General features: G+C 40.9%; 1 protein-coding gene across 1 annotated transcript in view; it reads left to right on the top strand.

The window, feature by feature from the left end:
* Positions 1-22,512, top strand: part of LOC133639872 (zinc finger protein 827-like) — a 233,438-nt gene that overhangs the window by 169,059 nt on the left and 41,867 nt on the right. The window contains exons 6-8 of the mRNA XM_062033537.1: positions 11,075-11,308; positions 20,754-20,808; positions 20,882-20,982. Coding sequence (XP_061889521.1) covers positions 11,075-11,308; positions 20,754-20,808; positions 20,882-20,982 — 390 coding nt within the window. The remainder of the gene's footprint in view (positions 1-11,074; positions 11,309-20,753; positions 20,809-20,881; positions 20,983-22,512) is intronic.

Here is a 22,512-nt window from a genome sequence, read left to right as displayed (position 1 = left end):
GCTAACCTCAATGAACCCCAAAATACCTTAAAATAAGTATATTCTCACTAATAACAAGTGCACTTTTCTTGATAGAAAAAACAAATATGAGACCTTTTTTCTCAGTATGTTGAAAAATATTCTTAAATGAAGTAAATGCTAGTGCCATTATCTTGACATAATGATATGCGCTCGGCATTACATTTCTTGAAACCAGCAAACTTACACTAAAAACTAATTTATTGTTCTTAATGGAAAGGCAACGAGTGTTACTTTCACTTTTTGTTACTCTCGGGGTCTCCTAGCCGCTCAGGAAAATCATATGGTCTAAAAATGCATTTTTCCATGGATATCATGACATCATCGCGCCAAGTATGTGCTCTTTCAGTCAATTAGTGTGCATATATACAGCCCGGCCCCCGGACAAATTTTTTTCTATTGTAATTTTGAAGAATTGATCTGAATGTGCATGAACTATTTCTGTTCAAAATTGTTAGAAATGTTACATGTAAGATGTTTAAATAGTCAGTTTACTGTAATGTGCCAACTGTACTACTATATGAGTATGTATTTTCTATTGTTTCATTGAAAATAAAACAAAGTCCATTTGGCTGTCATCTGTTTTAATTATGAGACACAATTGTGTCAAAGTCATGATTTTTTTTTTTCATGCTTGAAATAAGAAATTATTACTTTAAAAAAGTAGTTTTATACTTGTGAGTGTTGATGACACAGCTTTGCAACAGTTGATATTCTAGTTCAGTGGTTCTTAACCTGGGTTCGATCGAACCCTAGGGGTTCGGTGAGTCGGCCTCGGGGGTTCGGCAGAGCCTCCGCCGCGTAGGTCAAGACACACCCGACTCATCGTGTAAACACAAACTTCTCCCTGTCGGCGTGTTATGGATACCCCCAAACAATGTTCCCTCTAATTTTCCATATGTGTGAGCAAACACAAAAACTCCTTGAGAATTCGGTGTAGCACATGTGAGCGACGTCAGACCTACAGCACACCTGTCCCAAACCTGACTAAATAACAAGTTAAATGTTTTATTATTATAATCAAATGAAAGCAGTTATTTCCATGAGATTATTTTCTAATATAAGTGTTTTGGCCCACTTACAATGACTTTAACATATTGTTTTTCATGAGCTGTGTACTAGTATTTTATGTCTGGGTGGGGGTCCTACTTTGGAAATAATGTGTACCCCTTTCAGATATCGCATTTACCGTAATTTCCGGACTATAAGCCGCTACTTTTCCCCCTCGTTCTGGTCCCTGCGGCTTATACAAGGGTGCGGCTTATTTACGGCCTGTTCTTCTCCGACACCGACAAAGAGGATTTCGGTGGTTTTAGTACGCAGGAGGAAGACGATGACACAATGATTAAAGACTGACTTTTCATATACCGGTAGGCTGGTTATTTTGATAACGTACAGGCGAGCACTTTGTATTACTTTGCACCGTTGTATTATTTGTACTCTGCACGAATGCTGTTCTCCATGTCAAAGATGTGAAAGTTTGATTGAATGATTGAAAGATTTATTGTTAATAAATGGGACGCTTTGCGTTCCCAAACAGTCATCTCTGTCCCGACAATCCCCTCCGTGGTAGCAGGAACCCCTATATACTACGCTAATTACACATCAAGACCCTGCGGCTTATAGTCGGGTGCGACTTATATGTGGAGCAATCTGTATTTTCCCCTAAATTTAGCTGGTGCGGCTTATAGTCAGGTGCGGCTTATAGTCCGGAAATTATGGTAGTTCCCACCAAAACATTCACATGTTGCACAATGAGATGTAAACATGGGATCGTGTGTACTTTCCTGTAACTTTCTGTTTGTAAAAGATATCTTTATTAGTATTTCTTTAATGTAATAACATCATTTTATGATTACGGTTCGGGTTCGGTAAATGCGCATATGAAACTGGTGGGGTTCGGTACCTCCAACAAGGTTAAGAACCACTGTTCTTGTTTCAAGCATGTTTTACTCAATATAGGTCATCAAATCTCAGCAACAAGCTGTAATATCTTACTGAGATCATTTAGGACCAAAACCCTTAAAACAAGTAAAACACTCTGACATAAAATCTGCTTAGTGAGAAGAATTATCTTATCAGACAGAAAATAAGCAAATATCACCCTTATTTGAGATATTTAATCCTACTTAGATTTCAGTTTTTGCAGTGTGCACGGTAAATATTTTAGTCAGGATTGGAGTGCATAGGGAATAATATTCCAGAAGTGAGAGCAAGTCCTTATACTGTATATTGAAGAAGGGTGAAGGCATAAGAGGACTGCTTTTTATGGAAACAGAACATTGGGTCACGATGCGGACGGGGGAAAAAACTATTATCAGTGTGGGAGTGAAGCTGTATTTTATTTATTTATTTTAATGCGGTGACTCTTTTTGCTAGGTGTAGCGAGTGTGTCCTCCATCAGATACCCCCCGCCGCCTGCGAGGCACCATCTCCCGGTGACGCTTGTAAACATGTTTGTGTGGGGAGTAGGGAGTTCAAGTTCACGCCGTGACATTTAGTACGTGTTTTTCTAGCTCCGGCCTCTGTTGTTCGGGCTAGCGATCCAGTGACGGATGCTAGCGTGTCCTCTGGTTGACCCCCTTACAGAGCAGTGCCCCCTTAAAGCCCATCAAACACGCTCCCCCCACTGACACTCGCCTCCTCTGCTATGCCCGTCCGCACGCCTCTCCTAGGTTACGCTGGCCAACCCAGACCACCTGATCAGGGGATTAGCCAGTGTTTGATGGTTGTCAGTGTCGCCCTCTCCCAGCCCCCTCCCCTTCGTCCTGGTGTCCAGTAAACATGACACCTGCACTTCCAGGAGCAGGTTGTGTGTATTTAAACCTGAGAGCTTTGTTGGTATCAAGGACAAATATGCACTGCAAAAAGTCAGTGTTCAAAAACAAGGGGAAAAAAATACAAAAATGAGGGGTATTTTATTTGAACTAAGCAAAATTATCTGCCAATAAAACAAGAAAATTTGGCTTGTCGAGACTTTCCAAAACAAGTCAAATTAGCTAACCTCAATGAACCCAAAAATACCTTAAAATAAGTATATTCTCACTAATAACAAGTGCACTTCTCTTGGTAGAAAAAAAAGAGACCTTTTTTTGCTCAATATGTTGAAAAAATATTCTTAAATGAAGTAAATGCAACTGTCATTATCTTGACATAATGATATGCGCTCGGCATTAAATTTCTTGAAACCAGCAAACTTGTACTAAGGCAACCGCTTGTTACTCTCGGGGTCTCCTAGCCACTCAGGCAAATCATATGGTCTAAAAATGCATTTTTCCATCGATAACATGACATCATCGCGCCAAGTGCTCTTTCAGTCAATTAGTGCGCATATATACAGCCCGGAACCCCGGTCAAAAAATGTTTTAATTGTAATTTTGAAGAATTTATCTGAATGTGCATGAACTATTTCTGTTCAAAATAGTTAGAAATGTCGCATGTTAAATGTTTAAATATTAACTGTCAGTTTACTGTACTGTGCCAACTGTACTACTATATGAGTACCTATTTTCTATTGTTTCGTTGAAAATAAAACCGCAAAGTCCATTTGGCTGTCATCTGTTTTAATTATGAGACACAATTGTGTCAAAGTCATGATTTCTTTTTTTCATGCTTGAAATAAGAAATGATGACTTTAAAAAAGTAGTTTTATACTTGTGAGTGTTGATGACACAGCTTTGCAACAGTTGATATTCTAGTTTCAAGCATGTTTTACTCAATATAGCTCATTAAATCTCAGCCACAAGCTGTAATATCTTACTGACATCATTTAGAACCAAAACTCTTAAAACAAGTAAAACACTCTAACAGAAAATAAGCAAATATCACCCTTATTTGAGATATTTAATCTTACTTAGATTTCAGTTTTTGCAGTGTGGACGTATCAAAAATAATAAATACAATTTCGAAAACCTAGTTGTATTTTTTTCCCCATGAATTATTATTTTATTAGTTATAATTTTTTGTATTACTCAAAATTAACAGGATTTGATGCTACTTTATAAGAATAAACTGCACATTAGAAATATGTCCACAGAATTTTTTTAAATTGGTGTGCCATTTTTGGTAACTCCTGGACTTTGTGGCTTAGCCTTTTTAAAACGATTTTGACTGGACGTAGAGTTGTGCGATATAGACAATATACAGTACAGGCCAAAAGTTTGGACACACCTTCTCATTCAATGCATTTTCTTTATTTTCATGACTATTTACATTGTAGATTGTCACATCAAAACTATGAATGAACACATTTGAAGTATGTACTTAACAAAAAAAGGTGAATTAACTATAGGATGGGAAATAATTCCACGTGAAAAGCTTCAAAAATGTGTCTCCTCAGTTCCCAAACGTTTACTGAGTGTTGTTATGTTGTGCCATTAAATTCTAAGTTAATGATTATTTGTTTCTCAGTTGGAACATTAAATATCTTGTTTTTGCAGTCTATTCAATTGAATGTAAAAGTTGAAAAGGATTTGCAAATCATTGTAATCTGTTTTTATTTATGAATTACACAACGTGCCAACTTCACTGGTTTTGTATTCATATGTACAGTACAGGCCAAAAGTTTGGACACACCTTCTCATTCAATGCGTTTTCTTTATTTTCATGACTATGTGGAGTTGTGTACTGTTATGTAAAAAAGGTGAAATAACTGAAAACATGTTTTATATTCTAGTTTCTTCAAAATAGCCACCCTTTGCTCTGATTAGTCGTTTGCACACTCTTGGCATTCTCTCCATGAGCTTCAAGAGGTAGTCACCTGAAATGGTTTTCACTTCACAGGTGTCATAGTTTTGATGCTTTCAGTGACAATCTACAATGTAAATAGTCATGAAAATAAAGAAAACACATTGAAATGAGAAGGTGTGTCCCAACTTTTGACCTGTACTGTACATTGTTATTGCAATATAGATTTTCTCCATGCGAAGAGTCAACCACCAGACAGCAAGACTGCAGAATGGTATCCGCCACACCTCGTGACCTTTCTCTGCAGTTAGTTGTTTAAGATATTACACAGTCTGTGGTATGTGCCACTTTAGCGAGGGCTTGTGCATTCAGAAGTTTTTAGTTTAGTCTTTATTGGAAGGGACAATGCACAGAAACATTAAGTTAAAATTAAATTAAATTAAAGGGATACAAAAATCATGCAATAAAATTATGACAATAAAATCATACACAGTTATTGAGAAAAAAGTCATAAAATGCCCTTTCATGGACACATACTTAATATACAATACAACCACACCTCATTTACATCATCACACAAAGACAATACATGCTCTTGTTCACATCTGTCATCATTTGTAAAAACAACCATGATTTGCTCTAATGGATAAATATAATACACATTAAGTTGACATGTCAAACAAGGTGGCCACCTTAGTGACCGTGTGAGCAGCTTTAATTACTCCAAAGCCACTTTTTAACTTCAATTGTGAATGAAGAGTAATCTGTTAGACTTTTCAAGTTTTTTGTGAGGTCGTTCCATTCCTTTATGGCTTTATATGAGTAGGCTGATTGTGCAAAAGAGGTTTTACATGTGGGTACGCTACACTGCCCCCTGGTGGAGGCTCGTGATGTTTCTAGTTGTCACAGCAGATGTAAACTGGACAAAGTGCTTAAGTGGCGCTGGTGCGGTGTTATTTAGGATTCGATGGGCCATTCGTATTGATGCTAATCTTTGAATGTTAGCTAAATTTCACAATCTATTGGAGAACTAAACAGTGATGGTGGTGTTGTGGTTTTCGGTCAAGGATTTTGAGCAATTGTTTGTGCAAAGTTTCCAATGGTCTCAGTGTCATTTTGCTTGCCTGCAACCAACATGTTACACAATAATAAAAACGAGACATAATCATTGCATTACAATAAGTTTGAGCTGCCTCCAGTGTTAATGAATTCCTGATACATTTGAACGTTTTTGTGAGGTGAGGCTCTGCCTTCTAGTTAGGGTTGGGTATCGTTTGAATTCGAACGATTCCGATTCTTTGTTTCGATTCCGATTCCTGACGATTCACGGTTCCGATTCTTTTAAGAGGCAGGGTCAAAAAAAAGTTTAGGATATTTTAAATGAGCTAGCTAACCTACAGTCTTTCTGAATGAAATAGTCTGACATTCTCCATCAATTTTAATTCTATTAACTTTTTATGAACTTTACTATAAATTCCTCACATGGCTGTTTTCAACTAGAATATAAATATAAAATCTATGAACTTGAATATAAATATTATAAATTATGAATACATTTTACCAGGGGTACACTTTCCTCAAGAGAGCTTTATTTTTGAAAACCTCATGAAAACACATTTACACATAAGTGTATGATGCTGCAGGAAACCTCATGAAAACACCTTTACACATAAGTGTATGATGCTGCAGGAAACCTCATGAAAACACCTTTACACACAAGTGTATGATGCTGCAGGAAACCTCATGAAAACACCTTTACACATAAGTGTATGATGCTGCAGGAAACCTCATGAAAACACCTTTACACATAAGTGCATGATGCTGCAGGAAACCTCATGAAAACACATTTACACATAAGTGTATGATGCTGCAGGAAACCTCATGAAAACACCTTTACACATAAGTGTATGATGCTGCAGGAAACCTCATGAAAACACCTTTACACATAAGTGCATGATGCTGCAGGAAACCTCATGAAAACACCTTTACACATAAGTGTATGATGCTGCAGGAAACCTCATGAAAACACCTTTACACATAAGTGTATGATGCTGCAGGAAACCTCATGAAAACACCTTTACACATAAGTGTATGATGCTGCAGGAAAGAGCACATCGCGGAGCCTGGCTAGCAGGTTGTAAATTGTCTATGAAAAAATATGCGGGCTAATTTGTTAGCTGCCTCAACGTTGGCGCAAAACACATTATTTATTGCATATATATTGTTTTACTTACCGGATTCGGACTGTGGTGCAGTGCAGTCACCTACATAGGCTCGGCTATGCTAACACTTCCGGCGGTGGGCGCTTCTTCGTTGGTGTTCAGCGGCTTCTTCTTCCGGTCGGCGGACTTATTCTTTTTTTCCGGTCGGCGGACTGGGTATCGAAACTAGGAATCAAAATTTAAACTTTTGAACAATTCCGGGAGAATCGGAAAGTTAGTCCCGGTTCCAATCGATACTCGATACCCAACCCTACTTCTAGTCCTAATTGTATTGATATTTTAGTTGTTTACTGGTACCGGACACAGAGCGTCCCTCAACAAAGTGTACGACTGTTGTCTTTTCTTGTTAACTTGGGCGTGCCTTAATACTTGTGACAAATTACTGGCGGTGTTTTGAGGGTAGGGGTGTCAGGGTTCGTGCCCCTTTTCCCTCTGCTCAATGTCAACTTCTCATGTTCCATACTGGTGCCGAGTTGCCGTGTCAGCACCAATTTCTGTCTGCTCGTCGCCGCATGGAAACACCCAACAGACTTTGTTTTTGGACACTTCAATTAGTGTTATTGCACATTAGACTAGAGACACATTCGGTGTACTAACATCTGCCTTAGGAAAAGACCACCTTTAAAACAGGGGTCTTTAAATAGCTTAAAGGGCCTGCAGGCTTGAGCATAATGTCCCCTAAGAGGCGAGCGTCCGCGTTTGATGGGCTCGGGGCATTCCTAACAGATGCCGTCTCCCCCCCCCCCCACCCCTCCAGACTATTTTTAGCAGCCTTTCCCCTTTTTCATCTCACCTTTTGACTTGCCAAGAGAGTCAAGAGTGTTTTTGGGCAGCGAAGCCAATCATTGATGAGCTGAAGCAGCATACGCCCGCCTCTCGCTATCAACAACATTTTGGCCGCGAGCGTCACGTTGGAGTGTTTTATTACTTCGCTGGTTTTTTTTGCCTCAGCAGAAGTACACAAGCTGTCAGAAAGCCCTCCTCCCGCCCCGGCGTGACCTCTCTGCGCCCTCTTGCCCTAATAAACGCTCAGCGCCATGCTAACCGGCTCGGCTCGGGGGGGGTGTTTGGATTGCTGCTCGGATTTCTTTTTAAGCTCTAATTCCATTCATTCACCATCTTTGAAACCAATCATTAATGTGATTGATAGGGAGCGGATGTTTAGCTGGAATACCCTTTTTTCAAACCTGATTTATGGTAGGGCTGCTTGATGAATCGACATCAAATTGACAGCAATTAGTGCGAACACCTAATAACAGCTTTTTTCTTCTTCTTTGTCGTCTGCGGCATACGAGTCACATGTTTCTTTGCTTCAAACAGGGGGAAATAGGTCTCACTTTGTGCATTGCTCCAAGCACCTGAGCCCGTTTATGAAACGGCAGAATTACCGTAATTTCCGGACTATAAGCCGCTACTTTTTCCCCTCGTTCTGGTCCCTGCGGCTTATACAAGGGTGCGGCTTATTTACGGCCTGTTCTTCTCCGACACCGACGAAGAGGATTTCGGTGGTTTTAGTACGCAGGAGGAAGACGATGACACAATGATTAAAGACTGACTTTTCATATACCGGTAGGCTGGTTATTTTGATAACGTACAGGCGAGCACTTTGTATTACTTTGCACCGTTGTATTATTTGTACTCTGCACGAATGCTGTTGGCCATGTCAAAGATGTGAAAGTTTGATTGAATGGTTGAAAGATTTATTGTTAATAAATGGGACGCTTTGCGTTCCCAAACAGTCATCTCTGTCCCGACAATCCCCTCCGTGGTAGCAGGAACCCCTATATACTACGCTAATTACACATCAAAACCCTGCGGCTTATAGTCGGGTGCGGCTTATATATGGAGCAATCTGTATTTTCCCCTAAATTTAGCTGGTGCGGCTTATAGTCAGGTGCGGCTTATAGTCCGGAAATTACGGTAACTGATCGCAGTGAGCCCTCTTCTCAGTAGAGGTGTAACGGTACACGAAAATTTCGGTTCTGTACGTACCTCGGTTTAGAGGTCACGGTTCGGTTCATTTCCGGTACAGTAAGAAAACAACAAAATATACATTTTTTTTGGTTATTTATTTACCAAATTTGCCAAATCTTCCACCAAAAATATTTTTCTTAGTGGAATATTTGATGTGAAGTAATGGGAACCTTGGATAGGTCAATAATTCATAATAACATTGATTTTGATTCAATATTATGTTTTGAGCAATGACAGTTTGAAAAAAAAAAAAAAACAGCTTTGTTTTATTAGTCAACATTGCAACTTTTTCTAAATTACATTTAACCTTTAAGATTTTTTATTTCACTTTTGTTATGGTTTTGTTTATTTCAATGTATTTTTAGAATGTGCCGTGGGCCTTTAAAACATTAGCTGTGGGCCGCAAATGGCCTCCGGGGCACACTTTTGACACCCCTGCTATAGATAATAACAAATTAAATGTTATAAATCTATGGATAAAAAGCAGAGCCTGGCGACGCATGCGCGTTTATCATAACTCTCTCACTCTCTGTCTCTGCCCCTCCCTCACCAATGCTGCTGCGCGCACAATTTTTTTTGTTTTTAACCCCTTCTTAACCCTGAACGTACATTGAAAATACACGCAACCCTAACTCAAAATGTCGGACATTTGAGGCATTTAAGAAACTCCGCCCTGACAGCTCCGCAAAAGAGGTCATGTCCGGTGAAAAGAGGACGTATGGTCAGTCTATCCTAGCCCGTTAGCTGCTAGCATGCCGTGTGTTGTGCCTCGGTGTGCATTGTTTACACAACATGCGTTACGCTACTTAATATGTCCGTGTGGAAACTCGTTAGGTACACCTCCGAACCGAACCGGAACCCCCGTACCGAAACGGTTCAATACAAATACACGTACCGTTACACCCCTACTTTTCAGTCATCCCAAATCTTTGTCTCAGCGAGACCGCATACACAGGAAGCACGGACCTCAAGAAGTGCCTCAAAGTAACAAAAACTATGAGGGGAAAAAAATAAGATTACAAAGCCAAACATCCCGTTGTTGGAATATTTCAGCTTTAAATCGGATGGGCAATATGAGCCCATCAACAGGGATGAACGAGCGAGAATGCCGTGATCACGTGATGGCATCCAACAAAAAGACCACCCGACCTGATGCACTTTAAGGTGCTCAATGTTTCATTAAGTTCAATTTTATCTTGCAGAAATTAGTCTGTCAAGTTCAAACACAGAGACAAGAAGCAAAGAAATCAAACAGAGACACGATTCAATTTAGCTCATGAGGAGAGCGCGTAGACCTGTACCCTTGTTTTTTTTTAAGAAATATAATCATGTGTGCTTACGGACTGTGTCCTTGCAGACTGTATTGATCTATAATGTATATATTGTGTTTTTTATGTTGATTTAAATTTTTTTTTTTTTTTAATAATTATTATTTTTTTTTTTTAATTTCTTGTGCGGCCCGATACCAATCGGTCCATGGACCGATTGGGTACCACTGCTGTACAGCACATCTGCGGTCCCCTCCAAGGTTTCTCATTGTCATCCCATTGGGTTGAGTTTTTTCTTGCCCTGAAATGGGATCTGAGCCGAGGATGTCGTTGTGGCTTGTGCAGCCCTTTGAGACACTCGTGATTTAGGGCTATACAAGTAAACTTTGATTGGTTGATTGAAATAATTCCCTCAATTCCCCCCCATAAAAATGGATTAGCTCGCTGGACTATAAAGACAATATAACATACATCCATAAACGTGGATGCGTATGAAAAAGTGCAATATATTTATCTGTACAGTCATCTATTTATTTATATCCGCACCTTATTGCTCTTTTATCCTGCACTACAACGAGATGTCATTCTTATCTGTACTGTAAAGTTCAAATTTGAATGACAAAAGTAAGTCTAAAGTCTTCCAAAATAGTCTTTGTTTCCTGTGTTTATCAGGCTACACTGTGTGAGCACATGTAGCTGATGCAGACCTCCCAAAATCACGTTATATTAAAAAGCTCTGCCAAAGTGCTAAATTATTCAGCATGTGTAACTCCTCAAAGTGTGCGAGGTAGTCGTGTCGCTCAATGTCATTTTACCGTGAGCCTTTTCTGTTTTTCTATGCTTCAATATTCTGCTGCACGGTGGTTTTTATTAAAAGCCGTCCTGCGGGTTGCTCTTCCCCTGCAGAGAACAACAAAGATGCCCACTTCCAGAAGGTGAAGGTAAAAGCAGAGCCCATGGAGGTGGACCCGGCCCCCGCAGATCTCCCCTCGCCTGCTTCTCACCTGCTGGCCTTCAGCACTTTAGGGGCGAGCGAGAAGACCGAGCCTATGCCGGAGCCGCTGGCCCGCCCTCAGAAAGACCTCTTCTCCCAAGACATCTCGGTCAAAATGGCCTCCGAACTCCTCTTCAAATTGTCAGGTATGTTCCTGCCGGGCACAGCAGCCGCCCTCTTGTCAAACACGCCAACACACATCTTTAACTCTTTATAAAACCCTCCATGCTTCCACTGAACAAAGTCAAGGACATGTTCAGTGGGTCTGGATGCATTGTCTCATTCCTGTGAGAATCCTGTGTGTGGCTCAAGCCTTAAGGAGTGAGGTTGGTGAATTTATCCAGTGTGCTCAAACAACTGGCATCCAGTATACCGGCACTATTAAAGGCCTACTGAAATGCGATTTTCTTATTTAAACGGGGATAGCAGGTCCATTCTATGTGTCATACTTGATCATTTCGCGATATTGCCATATTTTTGCTGAAAGGATTTAGTAGAGAACATTGACGATAAAGTTCGCAACTTTTGGTCGCTGATAAAAAAAAGCCTTGCCTGTAGCGGAAGTAGCGTGACGTCACAGGAGCTAGTATTCCTCACAATTCCCCGTTGTTTACAATGGAGCGAGAGAGATTCGGACAGAGAAAGTGACGATTACCCCATTAATTTGAGCGAGGATGAAAGATTCGTAGATGAGGAACGTTACAGTGAAGGACTTGAGAGGCAGTGATGGACGTGTCTTTTTTCGCTCTGACCGTAACTTAGGTACAAGCTGGCTCATTGGATTCCACACTCTCTCCTTTTTCTATTGTGGATCACGGATTTGTATTTTAAACCACCTCGGATACTATATCCTCTTGAAAATGAGAGTCGAGAACGCGAAATGGACATTCACAGTGACTGAACATGTAAATACACGATTAATAATATTCAGCTTTGCGAAGCTAAAAAAAATAGAAGCTAACCTAGCTACGTAGCCAACGTGATAGCATAGCAGTCTCAAATGCAGATAAAAACTAAATTAAAAAAAACCCTGACTGGATGGATAGACAGAAGATCAAAAATATTATTAAACCATGAACATGTAAATACACAATTAATAATATTCAGCTTTTCGAAGCTAAAAAAAATAGAAGCTAACCTAGCTACGTAGCCAACGTGATAGCATCAGTCTCAAATGCAGATAGAAACTAAATTTAAAAAAACCCTGACTGGATGGATAGACAGAAGATCAAAAATACTATTAAACCATGAACATGTAAATACACGATTAATAATATTCAGATTGGCGAAGCTAAAAAAACAGAAGCTAACTTAGATGCGGCGGCGGGCTTACTCACTGCAGTGCGTCTGCTATCCTGCTCAAAACACAACACAACCTCCTGGTGTTGGTGTTGCTGTAGTCCGCCGCTCCACCGATCGCACCTACAACTTTCTTATTTGCAGCCTCCATTGTCCATTAAACAAATTGCAAAAGATTCACCAACACAGATGTCCAGAATACTGTGGAATTATGTCGAAGAAAACAGAGGTATTTGAATTGGGTCCAAACACTTCCCTTGACCTCGTGACGTCACGCGCATACGTCATCATACCGCGACGTTTTCAAGCGGAAGTTTTCTGGGAAGTTTAAAATTGCACTTTATATGTTAACCCGGCCGTATTGGCATGTGTTGCAATGTTAAGATTTCATCATTAATATATAAACTATCAGACTGCGTGGTCGCTAGTAGTGGCTTTCAGTAGGCCTTTAAAGGCCTACTGAAATGCGATTTTCTTATTTAAACGGGGATAGCAGATCCATTCTATGTGTCATACTTGATCATTTCGCGATATTGCCATATTTTTGCTGAAAGGATTTAGTAGAGAACATCGACGATAAAGTTTGCAACTTTTGGTCGCTGATAAAAAAAGCCTTGCCTGTACCGGAAGTAGCGTGACGTCACAGGTTGTGGAGCTCCTCACATCTGCACATTGTTTACAATCATGGCCACCAGCAGCGAGAGCGATTCGGACCGAGAAAGCGACGATTTCCCCATTAATTTGAGCGAGGATGAAAGATTTGGGGATGAGGAAAGTGAGAGTGAAGGACTAGAGGGCAGTGTAAGCGATTCAGATAGGGAAGATGCTGTGAGAGGCGGGTGGGACCTGATATTCAGCTGGGAATGACTAAAACAGTAAATAAACACAAGACATATATATACTCTATTAGCCACAACACAACCAGGCTTATATTTAATATGCCACAAATTAATCCCGCATGACAAACACCTCCCCCCTCCCGTCCATATAACCCACCAATACAAATCAAACACCCGCACAACACACTCAATCCCACAGCCCAAAGTAGCGTTCACCTCCGCAAAGTTCATACAGCACATATATTTCCCCAAAGTTACGTACGTGACATGCACATAGCGGCACGCACATACGGGCAAGCGATCAAATGTTTGGAAGCCGCAGCTGCGTACTCAGGGTACCGCGTCTGCGTATCCAACTCAAAGTCCTCCTGGTAAGAGTCTCTGTTGTCCCAGTTCTCTACAGGCCAATGGTAAAGCTTGACTGTCATCTTTCGGGAATGTAAACAATGAAACGGCTACGTGTTTGTGTTGCTGCAGCCGGCCGCTAATACACCGCTTCCCACCTACAGCTTTCTTCTTTGCTATCTCCATTGTTCATTAAACAAATTGCAAAAGATTCACCAACACAGATGTCCAGAATACTGTGGAATTTTGCGATGAAAACAGACGATTTAATAGCTGGCCACAATGCTGTCCCAAAATGTCCGCTACAATCCGTGACGTCACACGCAAACGTCATCATACCGAGACGTTTTCAGCAGGATATATTCGCGGGAAATTTAAAATTGCACTTTACTAATCTAACCGGGCCGTATTGGCATGTGTTGCAATGTTAAGATTTCATCATTGATATATAAACTATCAGACTGCGTGGTCGCTAGTAGTGGCTTTCAGTAGGCCTTTAAAGCACCGCGGTACTAGTGAATTAAAAATGGTACTATACTGCGTCTGAAAAATACCGTTACACTTTTTTTTTATAGACATGCCGTGGCATTGCTGGTAATGCGAGCGGACGCGCATATTAGGAAATGCACACGTGTGGAGCACTTACAAGCAGAAACAGAGTGGAGGTAGAAAAGGGAGAATGGGTGCATTGTGGCTTCAAATCTAACGATAAAGTTAGAGCTAGCTAGCTTATTTTGGAAATAAGAGCTAAAAGGTGCTGTCCACGCATGTGGCCACTAAGCCAGTGGTTCTTAACCTTGTTGGAGGTTCCAAACCCCACCAGTTTTATATGCGCATTCACCGAACCCTTCTTTAGTGAAAAATAAAAGTTTTTTTTTTCAAATTCAAAACAAAGTTATATGTTTTTTTTCCTGGTGCACAAAATGAACCGTGCATGATCATCACCTTGTTCAAAGAACAAAACCAACACAGTGCATGAACTCACAACAAATGACACACCTGCAAACCAGTGTGACTTCTGCTGTTGCCGTATCCGTAATACGCCGATATGCAGAAGTTTTTATTTACATCATGAGTCGGGTTTGTCTTTGTCTCGATCGGACCCCTAGGGGTTCGGTGAGTCGGCCTCAGGGGGTCGGCGGAGCCTCCGCCACGGAGGTAAAGACACATCCGACTTATCGTGTAAATAAAAACTTTTCCCTATCGGCGTATTATGGATACCCCCAAACAATGTTCCCTCTAATTTTCCATCTGATTTGCAGGTTGTTTGATTGATGGATTGAAACTTTTACTAGCAGATTGCAAAGGAAGAGAATACATGATATGAAACAGTACAGTTTACACAGTAAAGTACATATTCCGTACAATTGACCACGAAATGGTAACACCCCAACAAGTTTTTCAACTTGTTTAAGTCGGGGTCCACGTTAATCAATTCATGGTAGTTCATGCACTGTGTTGGTTTTGTTCTTTGAACAAGGAGATGTTCATGCACGGTTCATTTTGTGCACCAGTAAAAAAAAATTTAAAAAAAATTTCTTGAATTTGAAAAAAAAAGTTTTTAATTGTCCACTAAAGAAGGGTTCGGTGAATGCGCATATGAAACTGGTGGGGTTCGGTACCTCCAACAAGGTTAAAGGCCTACTGAAATGAATTTTTTAAATTTAAACGGGGATAGCAGATCCATTCTATGTGTCATACTTGATCATTTCGCGATATTGCCATATTTTTGCTGAAAGGATTTAGTAGAGAACAACGACGATAAAGTTGGCAACTTTTGGTCGCTGATAAAAAAAAAGCCTTGCCTATACCGGAAGTAGCGTGACGTCACAGGAGGAAGGGCTCCTGACATTTCCCCATTGTTTACAATGCAGCGAGAGAGATTCGGACAGAGAAAGTGACGATTACCCCATTAATTTGAGCGAGGATGAACGATTTGTGGATGAGGAAAGTGAGAGTCAAGGACTAGAGAGGCAGTGCAGGACGTATCTTTTTTCGCTCTGACCGTAACTTAGGTACAAGGGTTCATTGGATTCCACACGTTCTCCTTTTTCTATTGTGGATCACGGATTTGTATTTTAAACCACCTCGGATACTATATCCTCTTGAAAATGAGAGTCGAGAACGCGAAATGGACATTCACAGTGACTTTTATCTCCACGACAATACATCGGCGAAGCTCTTTAGCTACTGAGCTAACGTGATAGCATCGGGCTCAAATGCAGATAGAAACAAAATAAATAAACCCCTGACTGGAAGGATAGACAGAAGATCAACAATACTATTAAACCATGTACATGTAAATACACCGTTAATAATTTCCAGCTTGGCGAAGCTTAACAATGCTGTTGCTAACGACGCCATTGAAGCTAACTTAGCTACGGAGCGGCGGCGGGCGTTGTAGCTTTCGACGACACCCCGGCCGCCATTAGAGTCGGCAAGAAACATATATTTCCCCAAAGTTACGTATGTGACACGCACGTACGGGCAAGCGAGCAAATGTTTGGAAGCCAAAGCTGTACTCACGGTATCGCGTCTGCTATCCATCTCAAAGTCCTCCTGGTTGTGTTGCTGCAGCCAGCCGCTAATACACCGATCCCACCTACAACGTTCTTCTTTGCAGTCTCCATTGTTCATTAAACAAATTGCAAAAGATTCACCAACACAGATGTCCAGAATACTGTGGAATTTGGGGATGAAAACAGAGCTTTTTTGTATTGGATTCAATGGGTCCGAATACTTCCGTATCAACCATTGACGTCACGCGCATACGTCATCATACATAGACGTTTTCAACCGGAAGTGTGGCGGGAAATTTAAAATGTCACTTTATAAGTTAACCCGGCCGTATTGGCATGTGTTGCAATGTTAAGATTTCATCATTGATATATAAACTATCAGACTGCGTGGTCGCTAGTAGTGGCTTTCAGTAGGCCTTTAAGAACCACTGCTATAGAGGTTTTAAGTGAGGGATGAAAACTTGAACGACTGACAAAAACAAATCCAGACCCACTTTTTACCTGACTGCTTGTGTTACTACATTAAGACGCAAACTCTGTGTGTGTCCCGCCCCCCCCAGAGGAGGACGCAGGTGTCTGGTCAAGCTCGTCGTCGGGCGGGGGAGGGTTCACTCGCTCGTCGCTAAAGTGTCTCTTCTGACTAAATTCACACATGGCTAGCTTTAGCACGTAGCCCGGCATACACACCTTTACACACTCGCACGACCCCCGTGGGGAGCGGTGTCTGTACAAATGGCCGCCCCCCCCCTCTTTCTCTGGTTCTGTCTCCCTCGACTCATTTTCAGACATGCCGGCTCAAGCACACTTGGCTGCACACGCTCCCCCCCCCCCCGCCCCCCCATTTCCCTTTACATTTCTCCCGTGCAGCATCACCATGGCAACGTGGAAAGAGACCTCTGTCCTTGGCAAGCAGTGTGACAAGAGTGGGGGTATTTTGGTGTAGTAGGAGGGGGGTCGTAGTAGGATAGTAAAGGGAGGGAGTGGAGGGTATGCAGGATGCCCACTCGGGGAGAGAGGCCAGGGCATCGATGCCCCCCCCCCCCCCCCCACAACGGAGAAGGCGGCTGTCACACAATGAGCAATCAATATGAATTACCAGAGCAGCAGGACCTCCGAGACGCATCAGTAGCAAGGTCGCGGCGAACGGCGAGAATGCTCGCAGCTTTCAAATTCACTCCCATCTCCTTGAAACTCGCACATCACACTTCTCTCTTTGCGCTCGGCACATGCATTTTAATGTGACAATTTAATTAAAACGTGGAAACCTGTTATTACCCGGCTGAAAGCGAGTCGGGTCGGGCGAGAGAGGCCGTTTTCCCTCCTTGTTAGCACAAAGTCGGGGCTGTTGGGAAGTGCAACAAGTCATTTGCTTTTTACTTAAGTTTTCACAGTTGAAATTACAAATCCAATAATAATAATAATAATAATTAGGGATGTCCGATAATGGCTTTTTGCCGATATCCGATATTCCGATATTGTCCAACTCTTTAATTACCGATACCGATATCAACCGATATATGCAGTCGTGGAATTAACACATTATTATGCCTAATTTGGACAACCATGTATGGTGAAGATAAGGTACTTTTTAAAAAAAATAATAAAATAAGATAACTAAATTAAAAACATTTTCTTGAATAAAAAAGAAAGTAAAACAATATAAAAACAGTTACATAGAAACTAGTAATTAATGAAAATGAGTAAAATTAACTGTTAAAGGTTAGTACTATTAGTGGACCAGCAGCACGCACAATCATGTGTGCTTACGGACTGTATCCCTTGCAGACTGTATTGATATATATTGATATATAATGTAGGAACCAGAATATTGATAACAGAAAGAAATGGGGGGAGGGAGGTTTTTTGGGTTGGTGCACTAATTGTAAGTGTATCTTGTGTTTTTTATGTTGATTTAATAAATAAAAAAAATAAAAAAACCACCAAAAAAAACGATACAGATAATAAAAAAACCGATACCGATAATTTCCGATATTACATTTTAACACATTTATCGGCCGATAATATCGGCAGGCCGATATTATCGGACATCCCTAATAATAATAATAGATTTTATTTGTAAAAAGCACTTTACAATGAGTAAACAACCTCAAAGTGCTACAGTGTATTTAAAGACAAAAAAAAGATAATAAAAATAAATAAAAATAAAAACTAGAACAGCCAAATAGCTAAAACTAGTATGCATATATCTAAAACAAAAAAGGCTTTTTAAAAAAGAAGGGTTTTTAAGCTTTTTAAAAGCATCCACAGTCTGTGGTGCCCTCAGGTAGTCAGGGAGAGCGTTCCACAGACTGGGAGCGGCGGAGCAGAAAGCCCGGTCTCCCATTGTTCGTAGCTTTGTCCTCGGAGGTTGGAGGAGGTTCAATTCAATTGGGGCGGCATGGCGTAGTGGGTAGAGCAACCGTGCCAGAAACCAGAGGGTTGCAGGTTTGCTCCCCGCCTCTTACCATCCAAAAATCGCTGCCGTTGTGTCCTTGGGCGGGACACTTCACCCTTTGCCCCCGGTGCCACTCACACCGGTGAATGGTCGGAGGGGCCGTTGGCGCAAATTGCAGCCACGCTTCCGTCAGTCTACCCCAGGGCAGCTGTGGCTATGAAAGTAGCTTACCACCACCAGGTGTGAATGAATGATGGGTTCTACATGTAAAGCGACTTTGGGTACTTAGAAAAGCGCTATATAAATCCCAGGTATTATTATTATTATTATTATTATTAATTCCACTAAATGTTTTCGCCGTACAATACGTGACGGAGCAGGAAATAAACACTCCGGAAATAATATAATAATTATAATATTTCATCAACCATAAATAATCCTGTTGATTATGTTGAATTGCTTCTTCTTTATTATCAGATCGGTGGGTCGTGAGTTCAAACCCCGGCCGAGTCATACCAAAGACTATAAAAATGGGAGCCATTACCTCCCTGCTTGGCACTCAGCATCAAGGGTTGGAATTGGGGGGTTAAATCCCCTGAGCGCGGCCACCGCTGCTGCTCACTGCTCCCCTCACCTCCCAGGGGGCGGAACAAGGGGATGGGTCAAATGCAGGGGGTAATTACTAGGGGTGTAACGGTATGTGTATTTGTTTTGAACCGTTTTGGTACGGGGGGTTCGGTTCGGTTCGGAGTTGTACCGAACGAGTTTCCACACGAACATATTAAGTAGCCGCCTGAGCTAAAGTCTTAACAAGCTGCTCCGCTTCTTTCTGCCTGTCTCTGTCAGTACTCTGCTGCACCCAGCATTGTCTCACCCACACAACCATCTGATTGGTTACAAACAGAGCGGTAACAGCCAATCAGCAGTGCATGTTCAGAGCGCATGTAGTCAGTGCTTAGCGTTTAGCAGGTAAGCATCAGGCAGCGGACTCTCCCCAAATGATAATAAACACCTCCCAGTCAACTACTAGTAACATCACTATGAGCCCGTTGACCTTCTAGAAATATAAAAGGCAGCTCAGCTCGCTCGCAGTCCTGGCTTGAGGTGAAGGCTAATTCGCTTTTAGCGTAACGTTAGCTCATTTTGCGTCGTGCGTGTGTGTGTGTTACGGACAGCAAAGCCCTGTCTGTCTGTTATTTCACTTTACCTTTTTCTGTGTTGATTGAGCTGTGTTGAAGCAGCAAAAAAAGACATTATGTTAAATGAAGAGTTTCTGTCTCTGATAGTTGATATAATAATGTAAGTGCATCATTAAGCCTACATGAACTCCATGGTGTTCAGGGATGAATAGTCTCTCCTATTGCTATTGTACTATTTTTTCAGCTATAGTTACATGAATCATTAGTAATGCAGCAGCCTAGTTTTGAATGGCAGGGTCCCTGCTATCACATGTTGATAAAAATATAACATTTACATAATAACAATCAACTACAGCCTTCCCAAATGCTGTAATAAATTAAGCATGATGAGTTGACTTGAAACTGTTTAATGTTGCACTTTTTATATGTAGAAGAAAAGTTTTGTCATTTTATTTAATCTGAGCAACAACTTGAGGCAGTTTAATGTTGATTAACGTGGGCAGAATTATTATAGTGTTCCCAATGTTAAAAGGATAAAGCCATTGTTTACAAATTTGGTAAATAAATAACCAGAAATGGTATATTGTGTTGTTTTCTTACTGTACCGAAAATGAACCGAACCATGACCTCTAAACCGAGGTATGCACCGAACCGAAATGTTTGTGTACCGTTACACCCCTAATGCTGGATTATGAGTATGATATGACCGAGACGGTTCCGCCTTTCCAATTTGTGCCGTTCTGTTTACTGGTATTTAATGGTAGGACTGGTTCTTTAGGTAGGACTGGTTCTTTAGGTAGGACTGGTTCTTCAACGGTGCCTGGTGGTTGTGGGCTCAACATGAATTCCACAGGTCAGAGAGACTCCCACTGCTCCAGATGGCCAGCGTTCCCCTGCTGCCGTGGCTAAACTGCAAATAATGCTCCAATCTGGCTCCTGCTACATACTCCCATGTGTTCTTTAATGGTATTCGTGTGCGGACAACCTGTCGCCGGGTTTTTGCTGACCAACGGAAGCTGCTTGTAAAAGTTTCCCTTTTGTCTTTTGTTTTCCAGAAAAAGTGAGCAAAGCCAACAACCATAAAGACGGCAACATGGTGGGAATTCACAGGTGAGTCCGTAACAGCAATGATCATTTCCAGGATGCGTATGACAGAATGATGTTCCCTCTAAATGCGTTGCAGTCCGTTCCTGGATGAGTGCTTTAGACAATCACCCTTCAACCCGCGCTCCAAAAGCTCTTCCCCCGCAGAGGCCAGCTCCTCCACCAGGGCAGCTTTCCACGGTAAGTGTTTGGTTTTATTTAGGCACATACTTTGCATCGGAGGCACACGCATCTCAATTAACCACCTTCAACCTTCTTACCTCATCTCCATGCTTGAGTCTCGGGCGTGGGCCTTGGCGTGTTTTGGCCCCGCTCGCCCAGGGCGTCCTCCCCCCCCCCCCGTCTACCTTCTCACTCTCTGCCATTTCGCAGCTTCCCCTCCTGTGGCAGCGAGCGAGCGATGGGGAAGGTTAATTAGCCTGTGCCAGCTTTACCTGTCCCTCTGCCAGTTAATGGAAATCTGATTGGCTCCTGGGTGTCAAAGAGTGTCCTGAAAGTTAATTCGCCAGTCCACCTCCCCCACTGTTCCCTCATGTGCCTTTGAACCTCCTTTTAACTCTGCACTTCTCTTTTAGACTCGTTATCTCTTCTTCTTCTACTTCATGTTAACCCGCTTCTCCTCAGTACTTTTACACTTTATTCAAAAGAAGGGAATTGGACATCTTATGATAAATGTCACACTGCAAAAACTGAAATCTAAGTAAGATGAAATATCCCAAATAAGGGTGATATTTGCTTATTTTCTGTCTGATAAGATAATTCTTCTCACTAAGCAGATTTTATGTTAGTGTTTTACTTGTTTTAAGTGTTTTGGTCCTAAATGATGTCAGTAAGATATTACAGCTTGTTGCTGAGATTTGATGAGCTATATTGAGTAAAACATGCTTGAAACTAGAATATCAACTGTTGCAAAGCTGTGTCATCAACACTCACAAGTATAAAACTACTTTTTTTAAAGTAATCATTTCTTACTTCAAGCATGAAAAAAAAAATCCTGATGCCGAGCGCATATCATTATGTCAAGATAATGGCACTAGCATGTACTTAATTTAAGAATGTTTTTTAACATATTGAGAAAAAAGGGGTCTCGTTTTTTTTCTACCAAGAAAAGTGCACTTGTTATTAGTTAGAATATACTTATTTTAAGGTATTTTGGGGTTCATTGAGGTTAGCTAATTTTACTTGTTTTGGAAAGTCTTGACAAGCCAAATTTTCTTGTTCTATTGGGAGATAATTTTGCTTAGTTCAAATAAAATACCCCTCATTTTTTGTTTTTTTTTCTTGTTTTTTAACACTGACTTTTTGCAGTGTATACGATAGAAACAATATCAATAGCCGTGTCCTGCAGGTATTATTATCACTGGAGGATGAGGAATCGCTAAGCATGTGACACAACAGGCACTGTGCACTACACAAAATAAGCTCTTTGTAGCCATTAATCCTGACTTCATTTTTATTTGTTAAAAAAAAAAAAAAGAATCAGCACACATTGTTTTATTAATTTTTTGTTTTTAGGTTGAAGTGTTTTACACAATGTGCTCCTGAGTCAATCAATTTGAATGCATTATTATTTATTGAGTTCATTTAATTATATTTTTCAATATCAAAAATATAATTTTTTATATTATATTTTTCAGTATCATGTAATGTGCTCCTGAATTAATGTTGCAGATCCATTCTAATGTATTAATATTTATTGAGTTAATTTAA

This window comes from Entelurus aequoreus, linkage group LG22 (genome assembly GCF_033978785.1).
Source record: "Entelurus aequoreus isolate RoL-2023_Sb linkage group LG22, RoL_Eaeq_v1.1, whole genome shotgun sequence".
Taxonomy (NCBI): Eukaryota; Metazoa; Chordata; class Actinopteri; order Syngnathiformes; family Syngnathidae; genus Entelurus; species Entelurus aequoreus.
The sequence above is the reverse complement of the archived record's forward strand: the minus strand, read 5'-3'. Positions and strand labels throughout refer to the sequence as shown.